At 46.9% G+C, this 26,580-nt stretch overlaps 1 protein-coding gene across 3 annotated transcripts in view; it reads left to right on the forward strand.

Annotated features, from left to right (window-relative positions):
- Galnt10 (polypeptide N-acetylgalactosaminyltransferase 10) overlaps positions 1-26,580 on the forward strand; it is a 141,752-nt gene that overhangs the window by 71,514 nt on the left and 43,658 nt on the right. For 2 of the 3 annotated variants that reach the window (XM_027427436.2, XM_027427435.2), the window contains exons 2-4: positions 952-1,054; positions 5,823-5,961; positions 16,929-17,095. In XM_027427436.2, coding sequence (XP_027283237.1) covers positions 952-1,054; positions 5,823-5,961; positions 16,929-17,095 — 409 coding nt within the window. Of the gene's footprint in view, positions 1-951; positions 1,055-5,822; positions 5,962-11,616; positions 11,780-16,928; positions 17,096-26,580 lie in introns of those variants that run through there. The other variant, XM_027427437.2, reaches the window with a different exon arrangement.

The following is a 26,580-nucleotide window of genomic DNA, read 5'->3' on the forward strand; positions in this document are numbered from 1 at the left end:
GATCTCTGTGAGTTTGAGGCCATCCAGGTATACAAAATGAGACAGAACAGCCAAGGCTACACAGGGAAACCCTATCTTGTAAAAACCAAAACAACAACAATAAAAAAAGAAGTAAAAATTTCATAATTACATTTTACATTGTTTGTTGAAATGCTAACATTTTAGATAAAGTGAATTGGGTTCAGTTATATATTTTGGGGCTGGAGAGATGGCTTAGTGGTTAAGAGTGTGCACTGGTCTTGCAGAGGACCTACATTCAGTTCCTAACACCTGTGTCCAGCTCTAGGGGATCTGGCCTCCCACAGACACATAGGTACATAATTAAAAATTAAATACATCTTTAAAAACTAAATATGTTACTAAATCTAAGTTCATGTATTTGTTTCTTTGGCATGCTGAGGATAGAGCCCAGAGCTTCATGAATGCTAAGCAAGCACTCCGCTATTGAACTGCATCCCTAAGCCACTACTTTGTTGTTGTTGTTGTTGCTGCTGCTGTTGTTTTGTTGTGTGACAGTGTCTCACAGTATAGGCCAAGCTAGCCTAGAACTCATGGTTTTCTTGCCTCTACCTCCTGGGTGGTAGTATTACAGGGGTGTACCACCACACCTAGCCTTGTTTTCTTTCTTCGGTGTGGAAAGCAGCTTGCTCTGACTGCTATGTCTGCTTCACATATCCTCTCTGTTGGGCAGCAACACCCTTGACACTATCTCCCACGAGTGAACAGATGAGCCTGTCTTTCTTTCCTCTCCTGGGCATTGACCCAGGGGGTGGCACTGAGCTTCTGCAACCCCCTGGCTTCTGCCCATCTCTCAGTCACATGATAGGCCCTCAGAAAGGCGCTCTGAAGGCTGAACAGTCCATAGGCAGTGTAGCCTCTGGACCTTCGTTACTGCCGATACTCCCTTTTCTTCATTTTCACGGTTTCTTCTTTTTATTTTCTTTTTTAAAGGACTTACACAGTCGACCAAAAAAGACATTTTTCTTGGGAGATGAACTAAAGCTGAAGGACTGGCATGACAAGGAGGCCATCAGGAGGGACTCGCAGCGCGTAGGTATGGAGGGCAGGGCTGAGTGTGGGCATTGTGCAAACATGCTGCCGTGGGTGTGTGCACATGTGTCGTGTGTGTCAGGAGCATCTGGACCTCTTGTTCGATTCCTGCCTGCCACCATCCTTCCTAATTCCTGTTCCCACCTTTCACCTATTCTGACCTCTCCTATCAATACCAGACCCACTGTCTTCAAGTTTGCCACCTTCCAGTTAGCAAGTGTCCATGTCTCTAGCAGGCCCCATACTAAATAAAATAAGTAGCAATGATTTGAGTTGACACAGAATGAACAGAGAGCATCCACCCTCAGCAACCTGACCAGCCTTTATGGCCCACTGAACAAGAGGGGACCTGCACTTCAGATATGATGTCATCTGCCAGCTGTCACACAGAGAGAGCAAGGCCAATCTGGGACTTGAACCCAGGTCTGGAAGGCGGATCCAGTACCTCACCAGCTCTAGAACTTCAGCTCCAGTTTCCTTTTGCTTATAGGGCTTTGTCATCTTTCTTGTGAGGCTGGTAGACAGGGGAAGGGCCAACATAAAGAGGTGCAGAGACCTGTGGAGATTCTTCTCTGCAGAGTCCAGTCAGAACAGCTCCAGTGCCAGCTGCCAGCGTAAGGGGCCACCCATGAAACCCACCCTTCCTGAGCCTCTGTCTTCCCATCTGTGGATGACCACATGCAGTCTGCTTAAGCAAGCCTCAGAAGGCTGTTCTGAGGGTGAGGAGTGAGGTAATAGATATGAGGTCACTTTGCTTGAGTGGAAAGTGGATACAGCAGCCCGAGGGATTGAAATTGTGTGTGATGATCTGGGTTAAAGGTGTCCCTTCTAAATTATTTATGACAAAACCAGCTCACTACAAAGCTCAGAAGAAAACGGTTGTAATAACTGAGCGGGTGCCCAGGGCATCCCCAGTCCTGACGACCAGTACTCCACTCTGTATGCCAGGAATGTTATATGAATGGGGAAGGATACTGCTTAAATTAGAGAAAGGAAACATCTGCAAAGAGCCAGCTGGCCAGACAATTGTGCCTGAATTATTAGAATATTGAGCTGGCTAGCAAGGGAAGAAGGAACAGCAGGGAAATTATGAAAAATAAATGACTGTTTACTTTCTCCTTTGTTGAGATAAAATTATACATAAGTATTAAAGAGTAAATATTTTTTAAAAAATTAATTTATAATTGCCTGATTTTCTATTTAGAAAAAAAGAAAAGAAAAGGCGAATGATGACACTGAGAAGTGCTAAGTACAGACCAGGCATTCCATACCCAGGGTCCTCCTCAACCATCACAGCGAACCTTGTCTGAGAAGACAGAAATAGCAGCCTTGCCAGGATGCCGTGCTGGGGTCTGGGTGGTTGGCCTTTGCTGCCTCTCCTCTGCTGGGCCTCTGGGCCTGATCCTTAACACACACACACACACACACACACACACACACACACACACACACACAACCCTCCACTGTGTAAGTCTTCTGATGCCTTGCTTGGAGCATGAGTTCTTTCCTCCTGCCTCGCCTCCACAGCTTCAGTGTAACAGAGGACAGCCCTAAGCAGCAGCTGGGGTGCTGACTCTTGGACACTCAGCAGTGCAGACCCTATGTCAGTTCTCAGTTACCAGAAGCCCTCAGGAACCCCAGAGCACAGGTTCTTGGAGCACCAGAGGCCCCTCTCAGACATATTGCACACAGATTGCCAACCGTTTGTCCCCTGAATCTGTGACTCGAAGTAGAACTTTCCAGACAGACCTGGCTGAGTAGATAAAGTGGCTCTTAGTTTACCTCCCAGCTTTAAAGAGAAATCCAGGCATCTTTTTATCACCATGGCATTTTAAAAATTATGTATTTACTATTTCTTTACAGCGGTACTGAGGGCCCAACCCCAGCCCAGCGTCTCATAGCTGCTAGGCAAGTGCTCTGCCATTAAGCTATGTCCTAGCCCTTGTTTGTGGCAATTTTGATTTACATAGAACATTTTCCTTGCTTAGATGGGAATCAGATCGCCTCAAGTTTATCTGGTGTTTTACAGTTTACAGAAAGCGTTCACTCGTGTGGCCTCTCGTTTGACTTCCCCCAGACATGCTGCTGGTATCAGAGGAGGCAATTGGCAATTGTAGCTGAGAGAGCCAGGGTTCATCAGCTCAGAGAAGGTAGACCTGCCTCCTGTCCAGGGGCACTCAGTGGGCATGGGTTTCAGGCTCTGGAGGGAGTTCAAGGAGCATGGGCTTCGGTCCTCACACCTTTTATGATTTTCAGTATACCTGCAGAGTGAGTTCTCCACTCCACTGTACAGGGTCGCTGTGGGGGGCTCTAGGGAAAAGATGGGTGGAGTAAAGAACAGAACCCTGGCTGCATGAATGCTGGAACCCCTCCCCCTCCTGAACAATTTGGGGGGATACTTGGGTGACATTAATCTTGACTGTTGGGGGCTAGAGGTGGATCTGCAATTAAGAGCATTTGCTGCTCTTCCAGAGGTACAAGTTTGGTCCCAGCACCCATGTCAGGCAGCTTACAACTGCCAGTAACTCCAGCTCCAGGGGATTTGATGTCCTCTTCTGGCCTCTACAAGCCTCCCTCTCTCTCTCTCTCTCTCTCTCTCTCTCTCTCTCTCTCTCTCTCTCTCTCTCTCTCTCTCTCTCTCACACACACACACAGAGAGAGAGAGAGAGAGAGAGAGAGAGAGAGATACACACACACATACACTTTAAAATTTCTTTTTAGATTTATTTATTTCATTTTATGTGTATAAATGTTTTGTCTGTGTGTGACTATGTGTGTGCTTGTGCATGTCTCTCTCTCTCTCTCTCTCTCTCTCTCTCTCTCTCTCTCTGTGGGGGGGGGTGGGGAGGTGTCTAGTGCCTGGGGAGTTCAGAAGAAAGCATCAGATCCCCTAGAACTGGAGCTGTGGGTGGCTGTAAAGCACTCTATGGGTGCTGGCACCTGAGCCCAGGTCCTCTATGTGAAAGTGCTCTTAACTGCTGATCCAGCTCTCCGGCCCCCGTGTAATTTAAAAAACAGAAGAAAACTTTTTCTTTTAAATCTTGGTTGTCTAGATTTTATTTTTCCTTGAGAAGTGCCTGGAAGATTTGTAGAGCTCATTCTAGGTCTATCTGTGAGGACTCCTCCAGAGACAAGAAGGTCTTTGGACCTCTGACCTGATGACTATAGATTATAGGGAGGAAGATGAGAGGGTGTGGTTTTAGGGGGAAAGGCACCAAGATGAAAGAGATGTACTACTGTTGAAGATGGTCCCATGGGGGCCTGAAGAGAGAGCCTTCAGTCTCACAAAACATAGTGTCTATCCTTAAAGGTTTCCTTGCACAACCTGGAAGCAGGCTTAGTTAATATATGATCTAGTGGTAGTCCACATTGCATGCCTCAGCTCCAAGCCACGACAGCCATGAGGTTCGGCCTGAGTGGGGGGGTGTGGACCTAGAAACTCCTAGCAACCCCGCGGTGATAAAGATCAAACATAGGCATCTTGTCATCTTTAGAGAGCTCTCAGTTCCATGTTGTAAAACTAGAGTCTTTTTTTTTTTTTTTTTTGAGTCTTTTCTTAATTTGCTCTTTTCGGCTGTTTCTTAACCGTTCTCCCATGACCACAAAGAAACCATTTCTGTCCTTCTCTCCTCTCTGGTCACTCGCCCCTAACTCCTGTACTCACTTGTTACTCGCACACCTAGCCCCTCTGCCCAGGTGCAGGCCTATTCAGATGCTTAGGGACATAGAGATGCAAACTAAGAAGCATCCTATACTGAGGCTATGGTAAACAATAGTAGACTTGCTGGGATTAGCAATACAGTAGTAGGCCAGAGCTTTCTGGTGCTAGTGTTTAGTGAAACCCGAGGCTGGATCTCAAAATATTTCATAGTGGAAATATTTTGGTCCCCCACATGTAGTCAGCTTGTCTCTGGTGTCCAGGCAGCTTGTCTCTGGTGTCCAGGTGGCAGGGGGAGGGAGAGGATTTGACTTCTTGGGAGAGCAGTGAGTGGCCTGCCAGCTTTCTGAAGAAACCCTTGGAAGAGAGAGGGGCTTCCGATCTTGTGAAGCCTCCAGAACAGCCCCAGAAGGGTCTGGGACCTAATGATGAATGGTCTGATCCTCTGATGAAGCTGATGTGGTGACAATTGGAAGGAGGCAAGGGTAGGAGTTAGGGTCTCTGTGAAGAAAGTCGAACAGTGGAGAGCATCCTTAGAGCTGAGTCTCACCCTGCTCTCTCTCTTCCTGTACTCCCTCTCTCTGCTTTCTGTGTCCCCGCAGCCTCCACCATGCGTTCCTACTGCCACTATGTTCTGCTTCACAACAGGCACAAAAGTTCAGAGCCATGTGACAATGGCAGAACCCTCTGGAATAAATCTTTCCTCTGTTGAGAAGCTTTTCTCAGGTCCTTGGTCATAGTAACTCAGAAGTAACCAATATGTCCCATGACCAGGTATAAGATTAAGAAAAAAAATGTATTTATTTTATTTTATGTGTATGAGTGTTTTTGCTGCCATGTAAGTCTGTGTACCACATGTGTGCAGTGCCCATGGAGGCCATAAGAGGACATCAGATCCCTGGAACTGGAGTTACAGGTGGTTGTAGAGCCACCACGTGAGTGCTGGAACTAAAATCTGAGTTCTCTGCAAGAGCAGCCAATGCCCTTAACCACCGAGCCACCTCTCCAGCCTCAGGCATCAGGCTGTATCTGCAGCCCAGTCACTCGCTCCCCAGTCTCAGTCCTCGAAGATGTCAGGTAAACCAGCAACACTGAATTTGCTCTCTGCCCCCAGGAAATGGAGAACAGGGGAGGCCTTACCCCATGACTGACGCTGAGAGAGAGGACCAGGCATACCGAGAAAATGGATTTAACATCTACGTCAGTGATAAAATCTCCCTGAATCGCTCTCTCCCCGATATCCGGCACCCAAAGTGAGTGTTACACCTCCCATCTGCTGCCTAAGGATTTTGCCCATTGCTCTGGGTTGTGAATTCAGTTACATGAAGAAGTCTGCCGCCAGCCTCCTGTGGAACAGAGCCTCTGCAGAGGCTCCAGTTATCAAACCCTCTGCAACTGGGAACCGATGTAGCCAGGGATGGTGCTGTCTGTCGGTCTATTCCTTCACTCAGAGGGTAGGAGCCAGCAATTCTCAGAGTCTCCCGAACAGCGGCATCAGTTCACCTGGGAATTTGTTATACATGCAGTGTGTGTGTGTGTGTGTATGGTGGGAGAGGCATGTGTGCCACAACACACGAGTGGAAGTCAGAGGACAACCTCTGGTGTAGGTCCTTGCCGTCTGCCTTGTTTAGGCAGGGTCCATTTGTTCACCACAAATACAGCAGGCTGGCTGCTGCCAGCTCCTAGGGAATCCTCTCCCCCTCCCACCTCACTGTAGGAGTGCTGGGCTTACAGATGGTTCACTGCTGTGTCTGGCTTTATGTGGGTTCTAGCACTTCAAACCCGGGTCCCCAGGCTTGCTCAACAAGCACTCTGCCCCCGGAGCGATCTCTCCAGCCCAGGCTTCCCCTCAGATTAACTTTATCAGTGCACTGGAGGCCATCAGCTGTCGGTGCCCCCAGAAGCACTGTAGGTGGCTCTGATGCAGCCACAGTGTAGAACGGGAAACCACACAGGTGGGAAGCCTCACTTAGAAGACAGGCTGTCCCCGGGACTAGGTCCTTTGCACCAAGGTCTCTCGCCCAGAGGGGACCGAAAAGGGACTCAGAGTGCTTGCCTGTGGGATTTACTGTCTGTTTCATGGTCTTCAGTAATGCCCTAGAATCTTCCATTGGCATCTGAGAGCATTGTTGAGCCACACTGGTGTTGCTGGGTTCAGAAAAGTGAGCTGACACTGAGAGTCACCAGATCAAGCCCTGTGCTGCCTGGAGCACTATTTGTCATAACTGTAAAAAGAAAAAAAAAAAAAAGAAAAGAAAAAAAAGAAAGAAAAAGAAAAAAGCTTTTACCACGTACCCCAACCTTAACACCGTCATGAGCTCCTAGGAAGAAATATAATGGCTCATCTCTCACTATTCTCCTGGTATGGGCCTTCAACTATCTGTCCTTTTGCATCAGCCTCCCAAATAACTGGGATGACAGGCCTTTGTGTCAGCCCCAGCTCATGTAACTCATAAATTCTACCCTGACAGTGAGGAGGAGTAGATTACATGAGGGTGTTTTTATAGGATTATAGATTAAGAAAATCCTCAACTAAACAGTTCCAAAGTTGGAAACTTTGCCTGATTGGTTTCGCTTTTTTTTTTCTTTTCTTTCCTTAAAAAAAAAAAAAAAAATGTGTGTGTATGTATGTGAAGGGTACATATGCCACAACATGCCTGTGGAAGTCAGAGGACAGCTTATAAGAAACCGTTTTCCCGTTCCACCATGTGGGTTCCTGGGATCGAACTCAGGCTTGGCAGCAATCCCCTTTACTTGCTGAGCCATCTCTGCAGGTTTTCGCTCTTATTTTGTGTGTGTTTCTTTCTTCTACATGAAAAATGTCACCCTGAAATGTGTCCACAGCTTGGGAGGGGGTCCGTGCACAGGAGGCCACTGGCGCCTCTGTCAGCAGCCTCCTGATTGCTAATGTTGAGTACCTGCTTTTTCCAGCTTCCCCATGTGTGGAAGCTGAGTTTCCAGCAGTGAATCGACAGATACCTTGAAGTCCTCCTCTGTTCCCCAGAGAGGCGCCTCTCCTGCCGTTTGACAGTGGGAGCACCTGAGTAAATCAGAGCAGTTGAGCAGACTGGTGCCTTCGGTTGCTTTTAGCTTAAACAACTTCTCAGGCAGGAGCTGAGATTCCTGTTTGCCTTTTATCCCTTCAAACTGAATTTTGGCAACAGCCCTGCAGGAGCAGGATGGAGGGGGCTGTCTGTTTATATCAGGCGTCTTTGCTCACACAGAAGCTGTTCCAGGGACACACACCCACGGAGAGCAGGAACTAGGCAGTTTGGCCCCAACTTGCTGGGCTGGCATGTGGAAGGTGACCAGCTGGCTCTCAGCAGGCCTGCCCTCTGCACCTTCAGCCAAGTGAGTGTGAACACAGGCTGGCTGGTGGGCTGGCCCGCTTTCCCTGCTCCCTGGGGAAACCCAGCCCAGATGCTTGGCAACCGAACATAGATAGAGGCTCTTCAGGACCCAAGGTGGGTGACAAGGGAACCCCGGCTGCAGAAGTGAGTAGGGTCTGTAGACTCCTCTGGGATGATCAGTTGGGTTTTCAGTTTTGCATTGCAAAGCTAACCACGCTGGGGATAACAGCAGCCTACAGCCATGACCTACTCTCTCCATGGTGAACATGGAATGTCAGGAAAGAGTGGATGTAAATGGAATCTCTACCACATTCCCACCCTCCCCCATACCCCTTTTGGCTTTTTTCCTTTTGTGTTAGCATGATAAAATTTATGATATGTGCTGAATTTCCTCAAAAGGACTTATGGATTATTGTAGTAGGCCAGACTCTCTGGAGCCTCTTTACAACTCCAACAGGTTACAGATTCCCAATGAAAAGGGAGGTTGAGCTTGTTGCCTCTGACAATCTTATTACACACGCTAATAAAATGACATGATCTGGGGAGATGGCCCATGTGATAAAGTACTCACGACACAGAGTATGAAGACCTGAGTTCAAGTCCCCAGTACCTACATAAAATCCAGGTGTGGTGGCACACACCTCTACTGCTAGTGTGTGTTTGGGTGGCGGGGGTGCTTGAGACTGGTGGATCCCCAGAGCACAGAGAGAGGGCAGTCTGGGGCTGACTGTGGAGGGCCTGCCAGTGGCTTCTTCAGCATATGTTTTGGATGGAAAAGAATCACCCCATGAGGACTAGAGAAACGTCCCCCACTGAAGGCTGATAACTGTTTCTCTTCCCACCGCTCAGGCTGGGAAAACTCATAATTCACACTTCGTGAGCAGGTGGGTGGAGTGCCTAGCAGTGCTTCTTTACCTTAGTGGGAACTTTTTAGCCCCAGGACCAGTCTTGAAAATAATCATAAATTGTGAATTGAAAAGATGAAAGTGTTTTCAGGCAACTTATTGCAATGCAAAGCTCAAGGGTGCGGGAGTACAGCACTCGACTGTGAACACTGGTAGCCAGTCAAAACTTAGTAGGAGTGCAAAGTAGCAGGGAAGGTGACCTGTAACGATGAGAACAACCTGTTGCTGATACATATGTGGCATTAGCAGGACACTGCAGCTGTGTTCTGTTTAGAAAGTAGACATAGATGATATAGAAAGACTCAAACTCTAGAAATACAGGTTTTTTAATTTTATGTGCATGAGTGTTGTTTGTTTGTTTGTTGCCTGTATGTGTATACACCCAGTGTGTATGTGACTGGTACCCTCAGAATGCAGAAGAGGACGTCAGATCCCTGGAACTACAGTTTCAGACGGTTGAGAGCTGCCAAGAGGATCCAGCTTCGGTTGGATCCGAAGCTGGATCCTCTGTAAGAGAAGCAAATGCGCTTAACCACTGAGCCATCCCTCTAGCTCCCAAACTCCAGAAATAAAACCAACTGTGGCTAAGACGAAAGATGCTTAGATTCATGACAGAATAGCTATTGCAGGGGGAAATGTTAGTGAACTTGAAGGCTTAGTGAAACAAAATGCCCAAAATAAAACATAAAGGTTTGGAAAATGAAAACCCTATGAAGTCTGGGATAATTTTGAGTCATCTACTATGAGTATAATTGGAATCTGTGACAAAGAGAAGGAAAATAATGGCTTGAACTGCTCCAAATTGGGCGGTAACTGTAAAGCTACATCCAAGAAACCCAGTGAGGAGGCTGGGAAGATGGCTCAGTGGGTAAAACACTTGCCACTTAAGCGTGAGGACTTGAGTGTGCATTCCGAGAGCTAACGAGAGACATGGTAGAATGTGTCTGTAATCTCAATGCTCACACAGCAAGGTGGAGACAGAGGCATGGAGGCAAGAGAGTCCCTGGAAGCTTATGGGCCATTATCTTGGTATGGACAGCAGCAACAAGACCCTGTCTCAAACAAGGTGGAAGGTGAGAGTGGACACCCAGAGTTTTTCCCGGTCCTCCTCATGCGCAGTGTGGCATGCATAGGCCTGCATCCATGCACACAAAGATTAAGTCATGGTCGGCAGCCACAGATGGGAGCAAGGAACGCAAGCTAGGAGTCTGTGATGGGAAAGGAGAGTGACTCGTGTTAGCTGGGAGCAGCAGAGAAGCCAGGGCTGGTTCTCAGGATTCCATGAAGGTGGAGACAGCACGATCTACCTAAGAGCTGCATAGAAGTGAGCCAAAGAGCAGAGTCGAGGGTAATGTCAAGGTTCCTGCCCCCCAGAGCATCTGAAGAGGTGGAGTCGTCATTTACAGACAGGCAGGGAATGACCTCGGGAAGAGCAGGAATCTGAGTGAGATGCTATTAAATATGTAGATGTCCGAAAGGTAGCCAAGTGCATGGTGGTGGTGTGAAAAAAAAATGGAAATGGGATTTTTTGAGTTGCTGTGTTCAGGTTGTGGTTTTAGTTCACCTTCTGTGAAGAGCAAGAGACAGCAGAGACCCAACAAGGTTGTGAGTCTTAAACTGACCCAAGACTGGCCGGTGTCAGGTTACATGGATGGTGTGCTGGTGAATTTTAACTATTAACCTGACACAACCTAGAAACTGAGGAAACAACCTCAACTGAGAAATTTTCTAGATCAAGTTAGCCTGTGAACACGTCCTGATGGCAGGGACGGGGGTGGGGGGGGGTGTCTTGATTATTAATTGAGGTGGAAAGACCTGCCCATTGTGGGAGGTGCCATTCCCTGGTTTGGAGTTCTGAATAGTCTTAAGAATAGAGAGTACTAACAGAGAGCAAGCAAGCAGGCAGCATGAATGCACTGTTTCTTTCTGCTTTTAGTTACAGATGTAATAATACAGTTAGCTGCTTTGAGTCCCTGCCCCAGCTTCCCCCTCAACGTTAGATTGTATATAACCTGGAGGGATAAGCCATCTAGACCCTCAACTCTCGAAGGTGTTTTTTCTCAGTGACAAAAAGGAAGCCAGAGTAGTTCACCTTCAGGGTTTGGAAGTTGGCAAGAACCCCACTCCCCACCTCTGCCATTTCTCATAGTTCATACCCACCATCCCTGCTGCCATACAGAGCTGGTCAGACCTTCTGCAGACTTAGAAGCCACAACGCTGACTAGCAGACTTCATCCTTTTCCTCATGATTCGTGTAGTAAAGTGAGCTTGGTGGGCACCTTTAGAATGCAGTGCTCCAGGATCACCCAGGATGTGGAGTTCTGACTGCAGGCGGGATGTGGGTATACTGATGTGATAGGTGGTTACCGAGGCAGCTGTGGGCAGAAATCTCTGTGGGTGGGGAGGTCCGTGCACTGGGAGAGGAAGTCCAGGTCCTTCTGCAGCACCTCTACTCCCAGGAGATTTTATCAGCTCTCCTCTAAAATTAACAACTTCCTTCTGAACCATGGAATGTTTGTTTTGTTTTTTTAAGATAGTAGTTATTGATCCATTGGATCCAATATCGAGATTTAAAGGCTTGAGAACCTTGAAGTAAAAGGCAGCCAATACATTGTCTCCAGGTGACTTTTATTTCCTCTGGTTTGTAAACTAGATTTCAGCAGGCTCAGCCTCTGAGTTGAAAATTGAAGAGATTGATAGCTTGCAAGCAAAAATGGCCGCCTGTCAGCTAAAACTCAAACAAGCATGTATCATCCACAACACACGCTGGCTGAAAACCACCCACAACCACGCCAGCAGAGGGATGGTCTGTATGTGTGAGTTTGGATTTTTTTTTTCATTGTTGTTGTTTTGTTGTTCTTACAAACAGATGCGTTTTCTGAATCTTCTAGAAATAGATGCAACGTTCACCTTTAATAATAATAAAAAAAAAGCCCCCATTTATTGTGGGCTTATCTATTTCTTGGTGTGCTGGACACCCAGTTACAGTGTGGTTCCAGCCTCTCCAGAATGGTTTTATGGAGGTCTCCCACTATGTCACCTGGACTGACTCTTAGGAGAGCACTTGGCTAAAGTCACATAGCCAGTAGAAAGCAGGACGAAGCACGTGACTCTTTACCCCTGCATCCTCCTATGGACAGGGGTCCATGTCTCACAGAGGAGGAGGGAAGGGCTTTAGTATTTTATTAATGGTAGGTGAAGGTCCTTGGACTAGCACTTTGAATAGTTTTTACTAGATAAATCCAGCAAGCATGACCAACACACTCTCTACTTGTATTTCATACTCCACACTGAAGATGGCACACTCCTATTCAGGAACAGACAGTTGGAATCCAGTTGGACTGGTTAGAGAGATCAGTGGAATCATAAGTGACGTTGATATTGAAAGTGTTTAAAGAGAAGGAAAGATGAGGCAAGTTCTTCTCTTCACATTTGGATTGGGATGGGAGGGGGGCGGCAGCCATCCATCCCACCTCCCCACACGCTCAAATCCAAGCTCTGCCCAAGCAGCGAGCACAAACATTTTGATCTTTGCTCATAGTATATATAGACAGGGGAGTTTATTGTTCTGTTTGATTTCATAATGATGTGGTCAGACTATTTTATTCTGCATGTAGCAGAATTATGAAAAATTATGTTCATGTTTGTCAATCACTTTCCATAGCTGTGTGATATTCCTCAGGAATAGTCCATTTGTCCTCTCCTCTGTAGACAGGTATGCCATACTGGTATTTTCCAGTTTTTTGCTCCTGGAGACACCATGGCAGACATTCTGGAACTTGTACCCTTTTCCAGCTTGTTTGTCTTCCCTCCTTTCATGAATCATCAAGTGTCTTGGGGTAAAGTCCATTTTGTCCTAGCAATTGTGCCATGACATCCCTTAGGAACCACAGTCATTAGCAGAGGCAGGAGGATCATTGTGAGTTTTAAACCAACTTTAGGCTGGATAGCAAAACCCTGTCTCAAAAAGAAAAACAATTATTTATGACCTGAACAAAGAAGTTTCTAGAACATAGGTTCATGCAGGTAAGGGAGAGAGAGAGAGAGAGAGAGAGAGAGAGAGAGAGAGAGAGAGAGAGGAGGAAAAGAAAACCCAGCACAAGTCAGGTGGTGGTTGCAGCGCACGCCATTAATCCCAACACTGGGGAGGCAGAGGCAGGTGGATCTCTGTGAGTTTGAGGCCAGCCTTGTATACACAGTGAGTTCCAGGACAGCCAAGGCTGTTACACAGAGAAACCCTGTCTCAGGGTGAGGTGGGAGGCACAACACAGCACAGTCCAAAATCTGGTTGAGACTACCTGTATCTGAACTCTGGGGCAAGCAAGCCAGGAATGTAAATCTATGGATGCCTGATTGGGCTGAGACCCATAACTAAGTGGCAATAAACTTTGACTAAGTGGCGATAAACTTCGCTGGCTGTGTCTTGAGCAGGTGTACGTGGCTGGCTCTCAGCAAAGCGTCTGTGAATGGGGAAGGACTTCATAAAGAACTTAGCTTTGGCCCTTTGTTCCCACACATCTTGACACTCCTCTGATTCCAACCAGCCACGACCTGCTGTTTGCTGTCAAGGGTTTGGCCACTGTTGTTTTGGTTTGGGGTTTGTTTTTGACAGTGGGTTTCTGCATAGCTAGTGCTGGCCTTGGGCTCCCAGCCTTCCATGCTCAGCTTCAGTACTGGGAGGGCAGGTGCATACCACCACATTCAGCTCTAACCAAGTGCATTGAAGAGAAAGCTGTCTCATCCCCAGACAGAGGTAGAGAAGGACTGGGGGGTGCCTGCTTTGGAAGGAGACTGAGCATGGGTGTGTGCCCGGAGAGCGCAAGCTGAGCTCTAGGCATGCAGTGTGTTCACATCTCACTGCTCTTAACTGTGTGTGCCTTGTGACCAGATGTTTAAGTGGCTTCCCCGACATGATGGACTGTAACCTGGAATTGTGACTGAAATAAGCCCCCTTTCCTCCTAAGTTGCCTTTTGTCGAGGTATTTTATTATCATAACAGAAATGAAACTCAGAAAAGGCTACACAAGAACAATCTGCCAAACTTGTTCCTCATACCACAGTTTTGGTGGGTCCCTGAGGTCGCATATCAAAAGCTGTGGAAGCAGGGACCTGGGTATCACCTCTTAGGAGATGACATGGTGCTGGGATGAGAGGACTTGAGAAACCACCCGCCACATAGTGTGTACATTTGGGGGCACATTATGAGGACGGAGACTAAGGAAGCACTCTTGTGTAGTGCCCCACATCCTCAGACATGCTTTCCCGTCCTTTCTTCCCTTGGGCTCCCTTCTTTCTCGTTTCTGGAATGTGCCCCACTCCCACATGCCACCCCCCCCCCAGCACACAGACGTTAAGACAGGACTGTGTTCCTTTCCTTTCAGGGCTTCAAGCCCAGTGCCGTCACTTGTCAACTGCCACGTCAGTGGGCCTCTAAGTGGCTGCCTCCCTTCCTCGGTTCTCAGGCCTGCCTTCAAGCAAGGAAAACATGCCCACCTGGGTCTGCCCTGGGGATCATGTGACCCACAGATTTCAACCTGTCATGGAGGTGTAGCATCCCCCTTCTTTTCCTCTTGTACCTCCTCCTCCTCCTCCTCCTCCTTCCTCTCCTCTCTTACTCCACTAACCCACTGGTAGTGTCACCTCCTTACAGGTGCCTCTCCACAGTCCTCCTCAAATCACCATCCACACAGTTCTCAGGATCTCAGAAAACATTCTATGGTGGTGTGGTGGTGAATTTGGATATTTACCATGGGGACCCTTGAACTTGAGTGGGCATCAGAATCACAGAAGATTTGTTAAAAAACAAACTGCTGGGCCCGGCCCAGACAGACACCACCGCTCTTGTGCAGGTGACTGGGATGGGCCAGAGAGTTAGTCTTCTAACAAGCTCTCAGGTTTTATGAGGCCGCTGGTCCAGGCAGGGCAACTTATTCAGAATAGCTGCCACCTTGGCTTCCTCTTCCTTCCCTCTTCCCATCCTGCTTCTCTCCTGAAGCAAAATGTAGTTTATTATGAAGCAAATAAATTAGCTTATTTTCTGTAAAAATAAATCTGAGGCAGAGCAAATGGACTTAGATATTGTTCCCCCAAATTGGACTCACCAGCTTCTTCAAAACCTAAAGTCTGGCAAGATGGCTCAGTAGATGGGAGCATTTGCAATGTAAGTGTGAGGGCTAGTGTCTGACTCTCAGCACCCTTGTAAAAAAAAAAAAAAAAAAAAAAAGATGGGTATCGATGCATGCTGGTGATCCATTTGGGCAGCTGGACCAGAGCATGGGGAGGTCGGAGAATCCTAGGAGCTCTCCAGCCAGCCATCGTCGCCAAAACAGATTCATGTTCAATGAGAGACCTTGTCTCAACACACATACACACACACACACACACAGAGAGAGAGAGAGAGAGAGAGAGAGAGAGAGAGAGAGAGAGAGAGAGAGAGAGAGGTCTGTAGCAAGGGAAGCATATTGTGTAGCACAGTTTCCACAGTGGAACAGTCAGTGAAAAAGTAAAGGTGTGAAGTGTATACTACCGAGTTTCCTAGAAAGTACTTCAACGCCAGCAATTTATATCAGCAGCTGTTTATACAAAAAAAAAAAAAAAGGTTGAAACAATACAGTCATTAGCCACAATAATGTGACCTCTTGGAAGGAAGGAAAACTAGATGAGGAGACACTAATAAGAGGCAGAAATCTTTGAATTGCCCCCTTTTAGAGTTGGCCTTGGAACTGTATGCTTCACATAACATGTTATATAAACATGACTAGACCTAAATTAAAAATTAAAGTGCAAGCCCTAAAGATAAATAACTAAATATAATAAGTGGATCTAAATGTTCCAGGCATATGTGACTACAGAAAGAGTTGTGAAATGAATCACTCAGGCAGCTTCAGGACAGAAAAAAAATATGTAATAATATTGCTACCAGTAATGTTGGAATTACTGTATATTATAGAGCAAAAAGCAAATACATAATTATGTTAATGTTAAGAAGCTAGGTAGGGTTTGTTTGTTTTAGGTATACATGCCTATATGTTTATATGTGTATCACATATATGTCTGGTGCCTGAAAAGGCCAGAAGAGGGCACTGGAACCCCTCTGGAACTGGAGTTACAAGAGATTGTAAGCTAGCTACCTGATGTGGGTACTGGGAACTAAACCTGGGTCCTCTGAAAGAACAGCAAATGCTTCTAACTGCTGAGCCAAAACTCTAGCCCCAATTGCCTAGCATTTAGAAACTAAATGCAATATAGAAAGCCAGAAGTATCATAAGAAAACTGTAGGTCAATATTCCTAATGAGAATAGATGCAAAACTCCTCAAAAAAAAAAAAAAACAGTAAATAAAATAACCAACATTATATAGGGATAATGTACTGTGGCCTGCTAGCCTATCCCAGAAATGCAAGGTTGGTTTACTATAGGATCACCAAAACTTTAGGGAGCTTAAGACATTCCACAGACTAAGAATAGAAGGAACTTCTTGCTAAATGGCATGGAAAACTATGCTACTTAGGGATGAACTCCACACACACACACATGCCCTAGCCACTCCTACCCAGTCTTGCTTTACAATCTCTAGGCAGGACAATCAGACAAGAAGATAAGTAAATAAATTAATGGATAGCTTCTAGGTTGGAAATTAAATAAAATTAGCTATTTGTAAATGACAATTGTGTGTGTGTGTGTGTGTGTGTGTGTGTGTGTGTGTGTGTGTGTGTAAACTTCATACAAACACAAGGGTCTTTTACACAAGTGTCACTCAGCTAGCAGTAGAAGTAGGACACCACAGGGCTAAGGAGAATAAAGTCCTGCATCGGCTGAGGTCTCTCCACTTCTCTCCTACCCTGATGGCTGGAAAGGACGTGGGGCTCCCATTTAGCCTGATGCTGCATCTGTGTTCTTGCCACAATGTGAAAGCTGAATGGTGACTGGATAATGCTTATCTTCTCTCCTCTGTGTCTCCCTCCAGCTGCAACAGCAAGCTCTACCTGGAGACACTCCCCAACACCAGCATCATCATCCCTTTCCACAACGAGGGCTGGTCCTCACTGCTGCGCACTGTTCACAGCGTGCTCAACCGCTCACCCCCAGAACTGGTGGCGGAGATCGTGTTGGTTGATGACTTCAGTGATCGAGGTAGGCCCTGCCCACCCTGGCTCTGCTCCCTAAGTTCCATGCTTACAAAGGGGTGCTCCCAACAAAGGAGTTCTCCAGCAGTGTGATATATGATTCCCTATTTACTCCACAGCTATTACACAGACCTTGTATCTTACACGTGATCTCATTTCATGTTCACAACATCCCAGCAAACAGATCCTATTTTAATTCCCTTTTGTTGGTTTGGAAGTGCATTAAACTGTGAAGAACAGACAATTAGATGATTAATAGCTGGCATAAGCCATGGATCCGTTCACTCTCCTTTCTACCTATGTATAGGACTGGTATATCTTGTGTTTGGGGGCTGTCCCAAGTTTGCTTTCCATTGCTATGATGAACACCATGACCCAAAGCAACTTAGAGGAGGAAAGTGTTTACTTTTGTGGTCAGAGTTTATCATTGAAGAAAGTCAAGTCAGGAGAGTAAGCAGGAAGTGAAGTAGAAATCATGGAGGAGCACTGCTTACTGGCTTGATCCCTAACTTCTGCTTAGCTAGCTTTCTTACACAGTCCAGGCCCACTGCCTAGGGATACCACCACCCACAGTGGGGCAGACTCTCTTACGTCAATTAGCAATGAAGACAATGTCTGACAGACTAGTCTGATCAAGCAGGTCAACTGAGGTTCCCTTTTCTGAGGTGACTCTAGGTTGTGTCAAGTTAACAGTAAAAACTGATCAGAATAGGGGCTGTGGCTTAAGGGAAAAAAAATAAAACAATTAAGTAGTTCAATGCTTCTTCCCCTTCCTCCTGGTCACGAAACTGCTGCTGAACCTTTGTAAGTTCTGGGTGAAAGACACAGCCTCCTCCAGTCAAGCTTATCTTTTTTTCTCTAGAAGGTGTTCCAGAACCTTGTGGCCAGAACTCTGGGATCTGGTCCTTCTGTCTGTGTGGGAGGCCAGGAGCATGAGGCTTTGTGTCTGTGATAGAGGTAGAAGGAGGTTGGAGGTGTGGAATGAGGGTGTCAAGCCAGCCTGCCTGTGGCATTTACCATGGCCCAGCACAGGCACGGAGCTTGACTTTGTCCGTACACAGAGCCTCTTGACTGTGCATCTCACCCAGGGCTTGAAGGAACACAGAGGTGTGGCCACAAACGAAATTCAAGACAGACTGCCTTCCAGCTCATGCCTCCCACTTCTAAGCTGTCCAGTAAGGGCTGTGAACCTGTGATGGCAGTGGGAGACCTTTCTCCTCACACAGCTCTTAGCTGCAAGCCTGGAAGTAGTTAGCCTCTGACCTTGCCCCTGACTCCCACTTTCTCTATGACCTTAGCCTGGTACCCGACCCTGTACTATGCTTCCAGCCCCTTATGTATAAAAAGAAATTGTTAAGACTGACTTCCTTTTGGGAACCCTGACTGTTAAATGGGTTACTAGATAGGCAGTAAGGTTTAGGGTGGTGTGTCACCCAGGTAAAATAAAATAAATAAATAAATAAACCTGTTACTGCTGAGTGTTACTGCTGTTTCTTGCAGTTATTTATGACTGGTTTATGGTAGACTACCCTTTGTCCCCTCTCTCTTGCTCTCCTCAGCCTCCTATCCCATCCTCTTCCTCTGGCTTGGCATTGCTACCCTCAGGTCAAAGAATCCCATTAGATAACATAAAGGTGTCTGTGGCCTGAGGGAGCAACTGACCCTCCACTGGGGCAAATGGTCTTCCCAGATTTCCTAATAGATGTATTCTGAGGCCTCACCCACTCTTATAGTCCCCAGCTTGTGCACCTGCAACAGCAGAGTCCATAGGACTCCATCACTCCCAGGGCCTGCAATCCTTTTACAATGGCTCCTCCACAGCTGTCCTCAGTGGCCCCACTGTTGGAGCATCCTGGGAGATCACACTGGTGGGCTTCCTGTGGCATGTTGACTTGTTCATCTGTTCCTCTGTTTCCCTACCTTTGCATGGTATCTTTTCTGAGGAGCTCAGCTGTGAGTCGTAGCCCTGTAGTGGATAAACGATGGTGGTGTATCCTCTTTGGATTAGCTGTGGGCTGCCTGGAGTGTTGACATGCTGAGGTGACAGCCTTAGGGTGAGTCCCCTTCCGCAGAGTTAAGACTTTGGTCACACAGATGGGGAAACAGAGCCACGGCAGATGCTGTCTCTAGGTAGCACACTCTGCTCACCTGTCCCCACCTGTCCTAATAGGAGTCAGGTGACATTTTACAGGGAGCTGGGTCTCGCCGGGTCTAGGAATCCTAGATCTTCAGTAATGGTCGCTTGGTGTCACTACAATGCTCACAGGCTTGCAGGTTCGCCTATCTATTCCCTGTCTCTGTGACCACATATACCAACTTGCAGGCTTGACTCTCTACCCCTGTCACTGTGGCCACATGCACTGGCTTGCAGGTTTTCCTATCCATCTGTGGTGTCTCTGTGACCACACACAGTACCTTACAGTCTCTCCTACACATCCCTTGTGTCACTGTGACCACATACACTGGCTTCCAGGCTCTCCTGCCCATCCCCTGTGTCACTGTGATCACTTGCACTGGCTTCCAGGCTCTCCTACCCATCCCCTGTGTCACTGTGACCATATGCACTGGCTTCCAGGCTCTCTTCTCCTTTAGCATCTCTGACATCCTGAGCACTTTCCCTCATTCTCAACAGAGAGAATTGCTAAAACTCCAGCACTTTCTGAATATCAATTAGCTTGTAATGAAGGAAATCTGTAAACCTTCGGGGAATGTCTGGCAAAAACACAGGGTGCAAGAATCGATGCGTTTATGGGACGTTTTGTGCATCTTTAAGAAAACAAAGCTAGGGTTTATGAATCAAGCACTATAAAAATGATGTCCTGGGAAAGAAAAGAATTGGGTGAATCTGTTCAAAGTGCGTCTGAAGCATCAAGAGCTCTGGTGTGTGGGAAAGGACTGTTCCTGTCGTGGAAAATAGCTGCATTATATTTTCAGAAAGTGACACTTCCACTGAGGCGGTGAGCCGTCTGCATTTTAAAAATTTGCACAGCAGGAGCATTCAGCTGTGCATTTTCTCCCAGTTTTCTGTGGTGACTTAAACCTGAATTGTGTGTGTGTGTGTGTGTGTGTGTGTGTGTGTGTGTGTGTGTGAGAGAGAGAGAGAGAGAGAGAGAGAGAGATTTTATGTTTGTGTGTGAGAGAGGGGGAGAGTGTGTGTGTGTGGGAGAGAGGGAGAGGAGAGTGAGTGTGTGTGTGTGTGTGTGTGTGTGTGTGAGAGAGAGAGAGAGAGAGAGAGAGAGAGAGAGAATGCATAAAGCCATAAATAGTCTCAGATATCATTTGTTTTCATTTCATTTCTGTTGCTGTGATAAAACACCATAACAAAAGCTTCTTGGGTGAAAGGGTTTATTTTAGCTTGCAATTGTAGGTGACAGCTCATCACTGCAGAGAAGTCACAGTGGCAGGAACTTAAGACATCTGGTCACATCACATCCATGGTCAAGAGCAGAGAGAGGTGAATGCATGTGTGCCTGTTTGCTTGCTTGTGCTCAGCTTGACTTTTCCACTCTTAGATAATTCACGACCCCCTGCTTAGGGAGTGGCGCCACCCACAGTAGACTGGGTCTTCCCATCAATTAACTTAAGTAGGACAGTCCCCCTTAGACATGTCCACAGGCCAACTCATTGTGGGCCATCCCTTATTGAAACCCTCTTCTTAAGTGATTCTCTGTTGCATTTTGCTGGCCATTTTTTTAAATTGCATTTTTTAAAGATTTTATTTTATTTATTTATTATGTATACAACATTCTGCTTCCATGTATAACTGCACATCAGAAGAGGGCACCAGATCTCATAAAGGATAGTTGTGAGCCACCATGTGGTTGCTGGGAATTGAACTCAGGACCTCTGGAAGAACAGCCAGTGCTCTTAACCTCTGAGCCATCTCTCCAGCCCTGTATTTTGTTTATTGTGTATATGGGCATGGGCATGAGTTTGAACGCAGAACAACTTATGGAAGTCACTTCTCTCCTTCCACCATGTATGTTCCAGGGACCAAGATGTCAGGCTTTTGTTGCAAGCACCTTTACACACTGAGCCATCTCACCACCCTGAGTAAAGTTAACCTTCCCATCACTCCTCAGTAGCCCTCTGCCTTGTGCATTGTTTTTTTGTTTGTTTGCTTGCTTTTGAGACAGAGCCTCTAAGTGCCTTGGTGCTTGCCATCCAGCTAGATTGGCTGTCCAGTGAACTGCAGGATTCACCTGTCTCAGCCTCCCCAGCTCTGAGGTTACAAACATGCACCACCATGCCCAACTTTCTACATAGACTGGTAGACTGGGGATGAAGCTCAGGTCCTCATGCTTCTATGGCAAGTGCTTGACTGACTGAACCAGCTCCCTGGACTCTGAAACCAATCTTCAAACTGTTTCAGTGTTTCAGTAAAAATGTAATGAGAGGGGAATGAAGCCAGATGGAGCAGGGCATCTGAGTTCCTGCAAGAAGGTCCCCAAGGAAAGAGCATGGAATCGCTCTGCTGTCAGTCTGTCTGCAAGTGACTGCTGGGCCACTCTGTTAACTGAAAGCTGGTGGAAGTGATTTTGACCCAGGGTTGAAAATGAGAGGGCATTTGAGGTGAAAATAAAAGTAAGAGGTTCCTTGCTATATAACTTGATCTATCAGAAACCTGCTGAGTGTCGCTCGCTCATATGGAGCTCACTAAGTGGGGAGCACACAGAGGAAAATGAACAGTAACACTGAGAGAGCTCTGACTGTATACCAGCTGTTGTGATCATATGGTTTGGATTAGAACTGTCCTCCACAGGCTCGTGTATTCGAACACTTGGTCCCCAGTTGGTGGAGGTTGGGGAACCTCTAGGAAGTAGAGCCTTGCCTGAAGAGGTGGGTCAGTGTTTGCCCCTGAGAGCATAGCCTGGCCCCCCTTCCTGTCTCTCTGCTTCTGTGTCCCTGCAGATTCGATGAGCCCCAGCCACAATGCTTTGGCCTCTACCATGCTATCCTGGCCATGATGGACTTCCTCAAACTGTTTCGGGAGCTGGAATAAAGCTTTCTTCACCCAAGTGGTTTCATGTCAGATACTTGGTCACAGCAGAGAAAAGTAACTAATACAAGTCATTTCAACACATTGTAACTAGTTGACAGGAAGCCTCTTCCAGTTAGCATTCACCCAAAGGGAAAATTCATATATTTAGCATCAGCCCAAAGTGTAAGAAATCTACACCCCTACTCCGACCCTGCATACCACCTCCTAGATAAAACAGTAAAAACTCTTAGGTTAAAACTCAAAATATTCAGCCATGACATTTTATCTTTATCCATCTATCTAAAAGAGATGGTCTCCTTTTCTCATTTATCATAAACTTTAGTTCAGATTCTTTAAATAATATTGTTTTTAATGAGTTAAGGAAGGACATTGGCCAAAAATAGGTATTAACTAATGCCAGCACCAACACACACACATATGCATACACACACACACATATGCATACACACATGCAGACACACAAACCAGCACCAACATACACAGACATACACACACCCACATTCAGGCACATGCATGTATACGCACATATACACGTGCTCATACCCATAGACAGACCAGTACACACGTGCATTCATATACATGCATATACATACAGGCACATGCATGCATAAGCATGCACACACTAATACGCACAAAGACATACACATCGACACAAACATGCATATGGATGCATGTGCACATACACACACACACACACACACCAGTGTTAATTCATACAGACACAAATACCAATACACACATGCATGCACAAGCATGCACATATACACAGAGACACATGCCAGCACTAACACATAGCGACATACATGCTGACACACATGCATAAGCACACAGGCATGGGCACATAAACACAGATGCACACACCTGGCAGCCTCCAGATGTGGTCATGGCTCACAGAGACTACAAGAACTCTTCCTACAGTTCTCAGACTCCAGGCCTGTCTTATCAGGCATCCACCACTCCAGAGCCCTGCTGGTTTGATCTGAATCCAGAAGCATCTTTGAAGCTGTTACCATCCAGCTTAAAATGCTACGGTTCTCATGGCTCCAGATAGGCACAGCTCCACAACGCTGAAGATTAGGGAGGCCTAATCCACACATTTCTGTGTCTTTAGTCTGAGATTTTCTGAAAGAAGAAAAGAGTATCCAAATTTCTCATCTTTTTTCCTCTTGCCTCTTGCTTTCCTACCTCAAATTAATAAATTTTATGAACATGTAATTTTTAAATCATTACAGAGAACAAAGGGTCAGGCATGTGTTGAGGCCTCCTATAAAGTATTAACTGATGTGTGCTGCTTAGCCTTGAGAAGCCTGCACACTGAATTCCTTCCAGGACATTCTTTGATCCCACAATGATTGTTAAAAATTAATTGTATTCATTTGCTTCACTTCTTAGAGATGCACACATTATTTGTGAGTGATTAGGAGCTCTAGAGTAGCTGCTAACCTCTTCCTGTCTGCTGCTGGCTGTCTGCTTCTGAGCCCACTCATAAGGGGATTTCCTGGGCCTTGGAAAAGGCTGCAGTGAGGGGAACACTGCAGGGGAGTGGGAAGCTCTGCTTTCTGCCAAGCCTGCTCCGAGAGATCCCTCCCTACATGCTGTCAGGATGTGGGCTGGAATGCTCTCCATCTGAACTGCTGTCTAGCCTCTCTTCGTGAACTCCAGCCAACAGTCACTTTACTGGGCCTCACAATAAACAGCTCTAACCTTTCCCAGCCAACATACTGCAGCTGCTCTGGGACAGCCTCATGACACAGAAGTGAGGGAGACTGACCCCTAAGCAGTCCTTTCTGAGAAAAGGTCATTGCAAGATGCTCTTTGTGGTGGATACTAGCTCCAGTCCTATTCCCTGTTAGGCTTAGGGAATAGAAAAGTGGAGGGCTGGTCTGGTAGCTTAGTGGTAGAGTATTTGCCTAATATGTACTAGGCCATGGCTTCAGTCTTCTAATACACACATGCGTGCGCATGCGCACGCACACACATATACACACACACACACACACACACACACACACACACACACACACACACACCAAAGGGGTGAGGCAAACAGAAGGAAGCAGGTTCAGGTTAGTGAGCCTGTCCTCCCTCACACCTCTCCCTCGAATGCCAGCCAGCCTGTTTTGAATCCAGTGTGCTTTAGGCCAGTGTACTACATCCTGTCCCCATACCCAGAGCACATACCTTCTCTTCTTGTGCAAGCCTATAGGAGTGGAGTTTCCATCACTCCCACTCTCCCTTTTATGGTTGAGTGAGGGCTGAGTGAGTTGATGTTCCTGGCAGGCATTCAGGGAATGGTCATCACCAGGCTGTCACTGTTACAGTGAGGCTGTGTTATTACTGTTAACTGGGGTACACTTGCCTAGACTACTCCAGTGAGGGACTAGGAGTGTGGCTCAGTGGTAGAGCACCTGCCTAGAATCCTCCAGTGAGGAGCTAGGGCATCAGTGGTAGAGCCCTTGCCTAGAAGTCTCCAGTGAGGGGTTGGGAGAATGGATCAATGAGAATTCTACAGTGAAGGGCTAAGAGAGTATCACAGTGGTAGATGACCTGCCTAGAATCCCCCAGTGAGGGACTGGGGGTGGACTTGGTGTAGAGAGCCTCTGCCTAGAATAACCCAGTAAGGGGCTGGGGGTGTGGCTCAGTGTAGACATCCCCTGCCTAGAATCCCCCAGTGAGGGATTGAGGTGTGGCTTGGTGTAGAGAGCCCCTGGCTAGAATTCCCCAGTGAGGGGCTGGGAGGGTGGCTCAATGATAGAGAGCCTTGCTTTAGCGTATATGAGGCCCTTGGTTTCAGTCTCAAACATTCCAAATAAAGTGAAGCCCTCAGACTTGTAGGAAACCCTGACATGCAGGTGTGCCAAGGCCACTGAGGGCACCTTGTAGCATATTTGGAGGGTGTGGGCCTGGAAAGTGTGAGAGATCACCCACCATGAGTCCCTTGAGGCGGGGAGATCAGCCTGCAGGCTCATCAAACCTTGTATTTCCAGGAAGCCTTGCTGTAAATCATCACTTTCCCACAGCAGGCCAGGATTTATGGTCCCACATGTCATTCCAACCACTGTTATTTAATCCTAAGATCTCACTTAAATTATTAAACTGTCCTGTTCCGGTTGTGAGGGTTCTAATTATATCCTCAAGAGGCTATCATTATCTGGATTGTCTGCCACACTCTACAGACACTGCTCTGTCCTGTCCCCGTGTCATCACCCTCCCTCCCCCCAAATCAGGACTCAGCTGTGTCATAGGATGAGACCTAAACCAAAGGATCAGGAGGCAGAGCGTAGAAGTTCTCAAGGATTGGCGTGCCGGAAATCACTTAGGAAATGAGTGTGTCATGTAGATTCCTAGGCTACATCCCACTGTGTCTGGTGGAACCAGGGAACTGCATCATCATAGCCAACTTTTCTGGGGATGTTGGCAGGGGGAATCCTGAGACACAGAGCTGAGAAATTCAGCCTTAGATATCAGGGCTGCTCAGACCTCTTGAGGATAACTAATGGGAAAAACAGCAATGGGCATGAGACCTATCTGAGTCACTGTTCTATTGCTGTGAAGAGACATTATGACCATGGCAACTCTTACAAAGAAAAGTGTTTCATTGGAGACCTGCTTATACTTTCAGAAGTTTAGACCATTATCATCATGGCAGGGACCATGGTAGCACACGTGGTGCTGGAGCAGCAGCTGAGATCTATGTCCTGATCCAAAGGCCAAGAGATAAATGCTAGCCTGGTATGGGCTTTTGAAACCTCAAACCCCAGTGACATGCTTCTTCCAACAAGGCCACACCTCCTAATCCTTCTCAATTAGTGCCACTCCCTGTTGACTAAGCATTCAAATATATGAGCCTATGGGGGCCACAAGAACATTCTCTCTCTCTCTCTCTCCCTCTCCCTCTCTCTCTCTCTCTACCTCTCCCTCTTCCTCTCTCTCTCTCTCTCTCTCCCTCCCTTCATCCCCTCCCTCTCCCTCTTTTCCTCTCTCTCTCTCTCTCTCTCTCTCTCTCTCTCTCTCTCCCCTCTCTCTTTTATGTAGACAATGTCTCCTGTAGCCCAGGCTAACTTCAAACTTGCTGTGTAGCCAAAGATGACCTTCATCACCTGATCCTCCTGCCTCTACCTCCCACCTACTTAGATTATAGGTGTACACCCAACACCAGGCCTGGGCTATGCAGTGCTAGGAATAGAACTCGGGGCTTCGTGCATGCTAGGCAAGTGTTCTGTCAGCCGAGGCACATCTCAGCTCCTCCTTTATCAATAGGGAAACTGAATCCCAGAGAGGGGACACTCTTTGGTCAGAGCTCGACAGCAGAGACTCAGCCTGGCTCACTGGCCTTCCATGGGGATGAGATGAGATAATAGACAGAGCACTTTGGTATCATTCAACACTCTATAAATACAAGGTGATGCTATTATTTTCCAGCTGGAGTGGCCTGTGACAGAAATGGCTTGGTACTTTCTCTCTAAATTACCATAATCACCTGTTTGAGG

This window comes from Cricetulus griseus, chromosome 7 (genome assembly GCF_003668045.3).
Source record: "Cricetulus griseus strain 17A/GY chromosome 7, alternate assembly CriGri-PICRH-1.0, whole genome shotgun sequence".
Taxonomy (NCBI): Eukaryota; Metazoa; Chordata; class Mammalia; order Rodentia; family Cricetidae; genus Cricetulus; species Cricetulus griseus.